Genomic DNA, 12,335 nt, shown 5'->3' with positions numbered 1-12,335 from the left:
TGAAATCTGAATTTCTCCTGTCTCAGGAAATGATGCCTGACCATTCAAAAACATGACTGGGGTTCTAAAGACACAAAGCTTAATACAAATGGGTGAAGTGTCCCTTTAGATTTAAAGTGATTGACTGTGTCTGATTCACAGACATCAGTTGGCAAATCATTTCAGAGCTTAGACACTTTTGATATTCTAGGAATAATTAAGAGACCAGAATTTTGTAACCGCAGTGTACGTGTCGGATTGTATTCTGATATTAATTCTCTGAGATAGGAAGGTGGTGGGCCATTTAAGGTTTTATTGGTGATTAATAGTATTTTTAATTGTATGCAATATTTGACTGGTAGCCAGCACGGCATGAATTAAAACAATATTAAATTAAAAGATTAAACTTAACTTACATCATTTTTACACAGAAACCTCTTCAGCGTCAGCAAGGTCGACCACATGGTACATGACCTCTGTAAACACAAACATGGATAGACATCATATTAAAAAAGAAGCCAATCATACAACTTTAAAATATATTTTGACTCCAAGCTTCTTTACAACAACATCTAACGTTAGTTTATCTTAAACTTAAAGTGAAGCTGGCTTGGTTACTAAACAGAATAAAGCTATTAAAACAGGCTTGCAAAATAAGCAGCATCTATCAGAACTAACTTACAGCAATGAGCTTTTAAACAACAGAAGATCGTCTATGGTTATCGTTTAAAATAGCAGATAGAGCCATTTGCTAATTGCTAAAGTTAGCAACACAATCTCCAACACAAGTAATCTTGCCGTTTTATTTTTAAAGTTTTAAACATCGAATTTAATTGTTTATCAGGCATTTTGCATGTTACTTTGCTCACTGAAAAACCGCATGTTTAAGTTCCTAACGTTACTGTGTACAGTGTATAACTTACTCTTAATGTTTCCTGTGTGTGCTTTAAATTAAAACACTTCTCGCATAAAGACAAAAATAATCACAGTGAAGAACAAAATAGGAACAAATATGGAACAGATCTGCGCGATGTAAAGGAATGAAAGTCAAACTTACCTCAGCCGTACTGTTTAGCATGAAAACGAAGACAGTCAGTTGCGGTTTGAAATAATGCCGTTGATCCTGATTGGTGGGAATGAATGGGTGGGTGCAGGTGCATTCTGGGAATTTGAGTCTTTTGCCCTGGCGTTGGTACTGCTTCAGCATGCTGCTGTAGATGTATTTTGACTACAACTTCCAAGGTGCATTGGATGTTTTTTTTTCTTCATTATTTTGGATCCTCTGCTTGCACTTTATGTACTTTTTATAATCTGCGTATTCACACTGATTTGTTCTTTATACTTTATATCAATAATAAAAATATTAAATATTTTTATAAAATGTATAACGTATACAAAACATGTTTAGTTGACAAACATGTTGACAGTTATTTTGAGTGATGCTCAGATTTTCTTAAATAAAAAAACCTTTATCAATTAAATTACATTAGCATAATAATACATGTATTTAGTAAACACACTTGTAAATATATAATATTTTTATGTTATGTGCTGCCTTGAACCCCCCACCCAGCTTTGAAAACAGAGACAGCACCTCTGTCATTAACCCTTCACACCTCACAACCAGCTGTGAGGATTCCTAAAAACTTCCACCAGTTCCTGTATACATCCATATACACAAGGTTTCTGGATGTTTCACAAGTTTACTTCTGAGTATTACGTTTCCAAGCACTCTGCCTCATTTATCTGGCAAACCTAAAGTTTAGCAGGGATTTCCCATCCGTATTTGTCCGGATAAAGCTCTTTTCATGCAGTGTATAGCCTACATTTTATTATTCTAACGTATTTTATGAAAGTACTCTGATATGCAACTAAAAATACACTTATTTTAGAGTGTACTGTATAAAGTGTACAGAAGTCACACTTCTAATGAAGTGAGATCATAGTACGCTAAAAAAGTAAATTAACAATTAATTTCCAAAAAATATACTTCCCATAAGTATATTGAATTGTCACTCTAAGTATGTCAAATTAAATACACTTAAAAAAAATAAACTTCTATACAATTTAAAATACATTGACAACAAAGTACACTTTCAAAAAGTACATTTAAAAAATAATTTAATTACTGGTAAATTAGTATACTTATTTTTTGGACTCTTAAGTTGAACTTAATTACATCTTTTTGGAAGTATACTTTCAAAAAGTACATTTAAAAGATAATTCAATTACTGGTAAATTAGTATACTTATTTTTTGGACTCTTAAGTTGAACTTAATTACATCTTTTTGGAAGTGTACTTTCAAAAAGTACATTTAAAAGACAATTCAATTACTGGTAAATTAGTATACTTATTTTTTGGACTCTTAAGTTGAACTTAATTACATCTTTTTGGAAGTATACTTTCAAAAAGTACATTTAAAAGATAATTCAATTACTGGTAAATTAGTATACTTATTTTTTGGACTCTTAAGTTGAACTTAATTACATCTTTTTGGAAGTATACTTTCAAAAAGTACATTTAAAAGATAATTCAATTACTGGTAAATTAGTATACTTATTTTTTGGACTCTTAAGTTGAACTTAATTACATCTTTTTGGAAGTATACTTTCAAAAAGTACATTTAAAAGATAATTCAATTACTGGTAAATTAGTATACTTATTTTTTGGACTCTTAAGTTGAACTTAATTACATCTTTTTGGAAGTATACTTTCAAAAAGTACATTTAAAAGTTAATTAAATTACTGGTAAATTAGTATACTTATTTTTTGGACTCTTAAGTTGAACTTATTTACATCTTTTTGGAAGTATACTTTCAAAAAGTACATTTAAAAGATAATTGAATTACTGGTAAATTAGTATACTTATTTTTTGGACTATTAAGTTGAACTTAATTACATCTTTTTGGAAGTATACTTTTAAAAAGTACATATTAAATACTCTTTAAATTAAGTACAACAAGTAGAAGCATACTTGTTTTATACTTCATGTACTTCAATTATATTTCTAATACACTAAAGTATACTACTTTTTTACCTGGGATGCTACAAATATACTTATTAAAAGTAAAGTTCTACTTGAGCAGTACTTCAGTTTACCTGAAAAAGTAAGGATTTTTATTGAAATTAATGATGTCTCAAAATAACACTTAGATGTTCTTAACGTAATTTAAAGAAGTACCAAAAACAAATGTGATATGAGCCACAAAATGAGTGCACGAAAATAGTACATTTACTAAGTGTACTTAAAAAGTGTATTTTATTTAAGTGCACTTTTTCACCTGGGATAGCATTTGTTAAGTCTTAACACCCAACCCTGGACCACGGTAATTTCATTTTCAAACCCTGGCTACGGCCATGCACGTACCTATTGCAATAGCATTGCTTTAGCAATCATACGCCATACTGCAACTATCACAAAACCTACAAGAACGTGACTTTTATAAATGCAATGCAAACACAACCCCAATTTGACACATGCTGATGAAATAACACTCACGCTCATTCTGATACCAGATAATGAATATTTCCATGCTAAAAATAACTGAAGTCTCATCTATTAATGCAGACAAATTAAACAGCAAAGCACAAACACATCACCCTGCTAAAAAAAACAATAAAACCATTAGCTTACAGAAAATTCTAATGGTTTTATTGGGAACTTTATTGGTTCTAATGGAATATGGCCCAAAACACACTACAGTGTAGTGGTTTTAATGGTAAAAGCTATTGGTATTTTAATGGAAATCATTAGAACTTTCTGTAATGGTTTTATTATTTTTTGTTCAGCAGGGCATGCATTGCTCTCTCTCATCTATACTGGCATTACTTACAAAGATTAACCAAATGCAGATTATTAAATCAATAAATAAAGCAATCAGAAAAGCTATAAAACATCCTACTGATCCTTCAAATGTAGCTATGGTAACAGTTCAGTATTCTCAATCCAGGTCGATCACGGTTTTTTATTTTTGGCAAGTTGAAAAGAAAATCTTGCCTTGCTGTTTAAATTCAGAAAAAAATACTGAATAAAAATAGACACTTTAGAATGTATTAACCTAGGAATAGATGACTAATAAGGGTTCTATACATGGTAATGACATATCGTGAGCCTCAAACAATGACATCCTTCTTATGTAAACCTCTTGCATGCAAAAGACCGCCGGAAAACAGGCCAATTTCAACATAATACTAACTGTGCCGTTATAGTCGAGATGTACGCCCCCCAAAACATTAAATTGCACAATAAATTAATTTCAATGTTGTTGCAATGCTAAAAACAAAGTTGATTGCTGAGTAAGTGCTAGCGTTTAGGCTGAATTCTACTATTGACAATACTGTTACGTTTTGCAGGTCCATACTGAAAAAACACAAACTTACCAATCAAAAACGTCCATTAACGATCTCCAAATAGTTGTTTATTCCTTAAATTCTGTATTTCCGTCTAATACGGACTCAAACATGAGGTCTGTTTGCACACAAAGAGAGCTACAGAAGGACCCGCTCTGTGAATCAGCCAATCAGAGCAGAGCTCAACATTATTATTCATGAGCAAATAAGGTAATAGACCATTTCATTCTAAGGCAAATCCCAGTTTTGTAAATGGTTATGTAAAACTGTCTCTGGATGATTTTTGCACTTAATAAAGCCACAAACCTTCTATGTAGATATCACAGAAAAATTTCACATTATTTCAGTGCATTCTTTGGCACCTTTAAGATTTGTTTTACACAATGTATCGTGAATTACTCAAAATCTGACAAACCATCAATGTATGCAAAGCGTAAAACGTCCTCCAACTCAAATACGTGACCCTGGACCACAAAACCAGTCTTTAGTAGCACAGATAGTTGAAGCAAAAATACAAATTGTAAGGGTCAAAATTTTAAATTTTCTTTTATGCCAAAAATCATTAGGATATAAAGCAAAGATATTGTTCCATTAAGATATTTAATAAAATTTTCTACTATAAATATCAAACATTTATCATTAGTAATGTGTTGTTAGGGACTTCATTTGGATAACTTTAATGGATATTTTCTTAATATTTAGATTTTTTTTGCACTCTCAGAATCTAGATTCTCAAATGATTGTAGTCAAATATTGTCCACAAATACAATAAATATTGTATTTATTCAGTAATTTATTCTGTAGTTAAAAATCCTTTTACACTCATTCTTAATGTTTTAGATACTGTTTACATGAATAAATCAAGGAAAGACGAGACAACTTTTAATTCACATATAATAACCTGGGCTTTATTGTCTGATTCATGTTTGAATTGTCACATATCTTTTTTTTACTTATTCAATAATAATTTTCTTTTGTATATTTTCCATATTTTAATTTTTTGCCTTCCTCCAGATCAGACCAAAAAACCCCTGGAGGAGGAATCAGTTCAGCCAGTGGACCGGGCATCGGAGATCCAAGCTCGGGACAAGTGTGTACCGCATTACAGCGGTCTTGATCCGGAGCATCCTCTTCACGGAAGAGACTGAGTAGGACATTCCCAAAGGAAGGCACAACCTTTAACTTGTGGTTTTCAGGCCTTGAAATAGTCCAGAGTCTGCTGGATAACATTTAGAGAAGAGACAACAATTGTTCGACATCCCCATGTTTCTCCTCAAAGATCTTAAACCGGAATGACGACTCTGATGCAGTCGGGTTGGACATACATTGGCCGTCGCGCGTGACGTTTAGCAACCAAAGCAACCAATAAATGAAGTCTTTTGTTAACGAAGCGCAAAAGACGCTTCACCACAAGAAAAAAAAAAACAGAAAAGAAACCCTAGAAACTCACGATGATACAAAAATAACTCTTTGTTGTACAAAGAAATAAAATGGGGACAAACTAAACATTTCCATTGTATGAAAAAGGACACTGAATTTGTACAAAAAGCAGCAATAATTACAAAAAAATCCAAAACAATAGTGCTTAGTTGACAAGGAAGCTATGGAAGCTCCCAAGTGAAGACTTCATCCCTGGTATGTCATTTTGTTATTGTTTGGGATGATAAAAATGGAAGATTCCCATTAACCACACCCACAATTTTGCCCTCCCCCTGAAACCAACGGACATCCAACCCCACGTCACATCCCTCTAAGAAAAGGGGAAAAATAAAACCAAACCCAAAAGAAATTATGGATGACACCATTAACGTTCGATCCGATTCACAAAGCGTGAATTGGGCGAACTCGGAAAACCGAGGGGAATTTAAGAATTGGAAGCAATCGAAATGAGAAAAAAACTGAGGAAAACAGTGTACGAAAAAAATGGGAGAAAAAAACAAAAACTGTAAACACGGCACAATAAATAGACAGAACAGCAGGTTTCCCCACCATGCACAACTATTCACACAATCTTTACCCGCTGACCTCTCGGCTCACGCTCGCATCCCCCCTTCGCTTGATTCCCCAAGTGCAAAATGTCACAACTCAACAGTTCGGTATTCAAGTAGCGTATATACAAGGGTGGTGGTGGGAACTTTTACAAATACGTAGTTTCTGTACATCGAATATTTGCCATATTCATAATTTACACATCACATTTAACAGAAACAACTTTTTTTTAAAGGGGGTAACTGAATAATAAAGGGGCAAAAAAAGACGAGATGAAATTTGCTTTCAGGTTCATACAGTTGCCTTGGAAACCCACTGTCCTTTTGCTTCCCCAAACCCGATTGGTGCACAGCACCAAAAGACTAATCTGGGTGGAAACGGAACGTCAACGGTCACTACGTCACCTCCATGGCCACTGTGTTCTCTCCTATACTGTTGAGCTTCTCCTGTTCATGATTTTCCCTGCAGACAAACAAGACAATATTTTATAACCTGGTAAATAATCAATTAAAAGTGATAGCGTAACTTAAGGCCTGGATATACTTTACAGTACAGTATACGTAAGGCAAATTTCGTGCACCGTTGGATTTTTGTATAGATGTATTGCAATGTGCATGCATCAAACATCTGTGTACACGTACGAAGTATAAAGTATAATTTGCATTCGACTGTGTGGGTACGCTTACTAAAAAAAAAAGTGAAAATACTTAATGCAACATTATTGTGCTGCCTAAAGGAGCGGTCACAACCAACTTGGTGCATTCACAAGAAAACATTTTAACTCTTTCCCCGCCATCGACGAGTTATTTAGTCAATTAAGAGAAAACATCTGCATGAAAAAAAAGTGTTGCTGATGAGTTTTTATGGTAATCTGTAATACCGCGATTATCCATTAGATGTCGCACTTACCCAATTTATAAAAAACTAAAGCAAAAAATTATTTATTAATTTTAACGTGTACGTTTTGATAATCGCTCTGAATCTGATCTTTAACAAAATTCCTTCACAAAAATGCTATTATTTTAGCTTTTTGCTCAAAATTTTGTATTTTTGAAGAAAAAAACATATTTAAGAGTTTATAAATAGAAAAAAGCAGAGTGTCTGTTCTTTTATTTGATATATTTGTATGTTATTATTTTTCAGAAGAAAATTTGTCCTGGAAGGCATTTAGTGAAACTTTTGTGAAAATCACAAAAACTGTTTGTGTGCAATTTCAATAAAAAGCTGGCTGGGAATGAGTTAAAAAGCTTTCAATTTAAAGGAGTTTTTTTATTATTTCGGCCGAAAAATAATTAATTGTTCACATTTTTACTTAGATTTTAGTTAAATAAATTTGAATCACAAATCTCCCTATCAAACTACAATTTTCAATGACAAAATGTGTCATGCACACTGCAAAAATGATTTTCAAGAAAAAAACCTATTTTGTCTCGTTTTCAGTAAAAATATCTGAAAATTCCCAAATCAAGATGCTTTTTTCTTGATGAGCAAAACTACCCAAGAAAACAAGTATAGTTTCTAGACAAAAAAATATCAAATTTAAGTGCATAAAACAAGCAAAAAATCTGCCAATGGGGTAAGCAAAAAAATCTTGACATTTTTTCTTAAACACTAAATTCAAGAAAAATTTGCTTACCCCATTGGCAGATTTTTTGCTTGTTTTATGCACAAAAATCACTTAAATTTTATGGTCTTATTTATAACTAGACTTATTTTCTTGGGTCGTTTTGCTCATCAAGAAAAAGCATCTTAATTTAAGAATTTTTACTGAAAACAAGACAAAATTACTACGATTTTTTTTTCTTACTAAATATTTTTTTTGCAGTGCATGTCTTGTGAAAATTTTATTTATTAAGATGATTCATTTACCCAGTGTTGACTTTGGGGAGCTGACAGTTGCTGGCGGCGGCGAGCTTTAAGGCAGTGGATGGCACATTGCTAAGACTTCTGGGAAGGTGACAGGCGATAGAGGGCGTGGTCACGCTGAGACGCAAGTTGTTGCCAATCAGGACCTGAGAGGTGGAGTTGTTGGCTGTGTTGTTACTGTGGTTTCCTATGGGGTTGTGGACCGTGTGGGCGGAGCCTGTGTTAGAGTTGTTAATGGAGGAAAGGAAGGTGGGCGGGGCAGAGGTGGAAGTTGGTTGGCTAGCGAGGGCAGAAGCTGATGGTGTAGAGGAGACACTGAATCCTTTGTAAACTCCTGTAAAGGGCCAATAGAGGAAAAACCCATGAAGAGGACAAAAAGATATGCAAATCGGCATCTTTACAGTAACAGTTCACAAACATTTTAAAATACTGCTTTGTTTTTTTGTTGTGCATTATAACTCTGACTCTGTTTGGCTGAAAAAAAGTTGTCTACTTTAAATAAATTGAAGGTATAGTTCACCCCAAAATGATAATTAACCCATATTTTACTTTAGAGTACGAACCTGAAGCCTGGATGACCCCGTTGACTCCACCTCCCACACCACTATCATCTTTAACCTTTAGGGTCAAAAGTTGATCACAGGTCATAAGAGCAGAAGCAGCAAATTGGGCGCTGACCGAATCCAATGTCTTGGATACCGAAGACTGAAAAGAGGAAAGGAAAATGTTACACGACGAGCAGTCACACTTGGGGACAGGACACAGGCCATGCATGTTTCTCTTGTACACACCTTGGTGTTGAGCGTGTCATTGGCCTGTATCTGCTCCAGCTGTTGTTTCTTCATGAGGGCTAGTTGTTCCTGATGCTGCTGGTACTGATCTGCAGAAAACACTAAAACACACAAACAATGTCATTTGACATCCAGGTGCAAAGAGCATTTTATTCAGCAAATGCTGGATTGTTGACTTCAAGATGCACATCCAAGAAAATTTTTCCCAACCCACATGTGCTTGGTTAAATCAATATAAAAGCCTTTTCCCTTGAGGCAAAGAAAATGTATTTCTCAGGAATAGCATGAACTGATGAATCATCCAAAATAAAACCGTAAAGTCAACCGAATTGTGACCCTGGAGCACAAAACCAGTCATAAGTCGCACATGTTTATTTGTAGAAAAAGTAAAAAAAAGTTGTTGTTTATGCCAAAAATCATTAGTATATTATGTAAATATCATAAAGACAATTTGTAAATTTCCTACCATAAATATCAAAACTTAATTTTTGTGAGTGGATGCAGCAAAATCGGGAACAAAATTGGCACTCGTTCCTATCACTCTTTGGGGATTTCCCATTCAAGTTTGGTTCCCATTTAAACTTCCAATTTCCCAATTGGGTGATTCTCGTGAAATTAGACTTAATAGGTGTCAAGAAACATTTTGATAAAAAAGTAAATGCGAAGTAAGAGTATCAAAATAAGAAGCATAGAGTTGCACATGATTTCAAATGACATCATACAAACAATTTTGTTGTTTTTTCAACATTTAAAGGGAACATTTTTATTATAAGAAATATAAATGTGTCCAAGAAAAAAGTTGTTGTCCTCCGCAACAATTTTCAATCATTGTTTAAGCCCTCAAGGAACTAACTTTTCAAAAAAATTGTTGTAAGGGACATCATTGACTGTGACACTCAAGATGGCTACCAGGTAAGCAGTTCTTATTTTTTCTCTCCAGATGAAAGTTGAAATTTTTGTTTGTCATAGTACCTAGACAACTTTTTAGTTCTTATTACCGAAACATGAGTTTGTAAATGCATATATTTAATGTAATATCATGTTGCGGTAATGATAATTTTTGATAATGATAATCTAAAAAATGTACATAAATCTATAGGAAATATTTTTAAAATCCTCTAAAAATAATGGTTATACTAAGTTCAGACCTTATTCTTATATGTGAAAAAAAATTATGGCTTCAAGGGCTTTTAAAAAAAAATCTGATGCTGGACACCTTCTAAGTATGGATTTCGTGAGAATCACCCATATAGCAGTGGAAAGCTTATTCAGCTTTCAGATGATGTATAAATCTCAATTTCAAAAAAATGCCCCCTAGGCAGGGAACTACACTAACCTTTTCCACTGGTGGCACTTGCGCTACCAACTTTTTCAGTTACTGGCGCAAAATATGATTTGGTCGCACATATTTTTTTCAAGTTATATTAAGGCGCTCTGGATAATAATGAACAATAATGAAACTGTATTGTATACAGATATGCTTTTTATTTTACTTGCCATCTTTTAAACCACATGCCGCCTTGTTTTCTTAAATGTTGCAGTGTTTTCCACAGATCTGAAATGTACTTGGTGTTGGTAGCCGGTGAAAAGGGCAATTATTACCCACTGACAAATAATGGTCTACTATACATGTGACGTAGAACTAATAATGTGTGACACAACACAATACTTTGATTCATTGAAAATTAATATTAATTTCACATTATATTTCATCAATCTAACCACCCCAAACTTTCTTTGCCATTAACAAAGCTGACACTGTTTGTCAAAGCACCACGAAAACACTTACTGTTTTTGCACTGATATATGAAGCAATTAGACCCCTTTTATCAAACTCAATATAATACAATACTATGTATAGTATATTAATAGACAGTGCAGGTCTATAGATTATAAATGTGACTGATGTTATGACTGATGTTATAATGGTAATAATTTCTATTAGATAGACACTTTTACTGCTTCTGCTCTATCTTTCTATTTCTCTCTTGCCGATTTAAAAAGCTTAATCCACTCATTATTTCAGATTTAAAAGTCTACTTACTGACCCGGTGACAGACTTTACATTGCTTTGCTCGTTCAGTGCAATTGGCTTGACATTAGCATTGCTTTTTGCTACAATCTCTGTCCAAACATGGATATGGTTTTAGAAAAGATATGGTTTATTAATAATAAGATCATTAAAAAAATGTGAGAAAGCAAATGCAGCGCGTGGTCGTAACAAGAACCATCGCCATAGAAACTGAAGGCACGCTGAAAATGCACTCGAGCTTTAGCGCGGTAGCGCTCATGGCCGTTTTCCGATCTACTCGGGTTATAAACACAACATTAATCAGACTTGGGACCCAAAGTAATTAAACTAGGACCTAACCGGACCCGACAGACCATTTAAAATATAAACCCGGAACCATACGGGTCCCGCGTCCTCAGTGAAGAAAGACCTCTGCTCAAGTTCAGAAACATGGAATACACTGCGCTTGCGTCGCGTCGCACCTAATTCATTGAGAAACAGCTGAGCACGCAAACGCACACTGATAGGGAGAGACACGACGTGCTTTCACGCAAAATGAAGCCAACGTGTTGATGGCTCAGAGCACGTTATAAAACGTATTCGTAAAATCCACATTTATGTTTTAATAAATGCTCATAGTAAATCATAGCATATTGTCTAAAACATTAGGTAGCACATTTGCGACCCATTAAAAATTAGGGTCGCAACGGCAGTTCAAAAGGTCGCATATGCGACCATTTTGGTCGCAGTGTAGCTCCCTGCTAGGACTGGTTTTGTGGTCCAGAGTAACATTTTATTTTAAAAGCCTCAAATCCTCGAGAACCCTGTGACCTATGAGGGCTCATTCACTTTTTTTTGATTGACCAATAAGATCGTATGTCAGTTCCCAACACACATTTCTGGAGGATGTACAGGTGTCCAGTATGTTCACTAGGGCTGTCATGATTATGAAATTTGGCTGACGGTTAATTGTCTAATAAACTGTGGCGATTATGATCATTAATTGTCTGTTTTATTGCTTTGACATTTAATTCTCTTACATTTTTTTGTAACCTAGCAGTAAATATTAATACACATAATACATATTTAAAAGTAATCTGATAATGTCTTGTTTATACAGGCACTGCAGCTCCCCCTTTTGTTTTTTAGAGAGATGTGCAATCATTGCGGTGATCTGAAATCATCACAATGAGGTCAAACAATCGAGATGAGATGATTATTTAATCATTGTGACAGCCCTAATGTTCACTGCACAGATGTACGCAGACACTGACCACAGCAGTAAAATAATGCAGAAAATAATGCTTGGATGTACTTTCAATCTTTTGCAAATCTGACAGCTTCATCA

General features: G+C 34.2%; 1 protein-coding gene across 1 annotated transcript in view; it reads right to left on the bottom strand.

The window, feature by feature from the left end:
* Positions 1-5,210: 5,210 nt before the first annotated feature.
* Positions 5,211-12,335, bottom strand: part of epc1a (enhancer of polycomb homolog 1 (Drosophila) a) — a 28,283-nt gene continuing 21,158 nt past the window's right edge. The window contains exons 11-14 of the mRNA XM_073867161.1: positions 8,977-9,077; positions 8,749-8,890; positions 8,189-8,519; positions 5,211-6,781 (exon numbers count right to left, since the gene is read on the bottom strand). Coding sequence (XP_073723262.1) covers positions 6,715-6,781; positions 8,189-8,519; positions 8,749-8,890; positions 8,977-9,077 — 641 coding nt within the window. The 3' untranslated portion in view covers positions 5,211-6,714. The remainder of the gene's footprint in view (positions 6,782-8,188; positions 8,520-8,748; positions 8,891-8,976; positions 9,078-12,335) is intronic.

This window comes from Misgurnus anguillicaudatus, chromosome 4 (genome assembly GCF_027580225.2).
Source record: "Misgurnus anguillicaudatus chromosome 4, ASM2758022v2, whole genome shotgun sequence".
NCBI classification, from domain to species: domain Eukaryota; kingdom Metazoa; phylum Chordata; class Actinopteri; order Cypriniformes; family Cobitidae; genus Misgurnus; species Misgurnus anguillicaudatus.
Note: the sequence above shows the minus strand (reverse complement) of the source record. Positions and strands in the feature narration are given on the sequence as shown.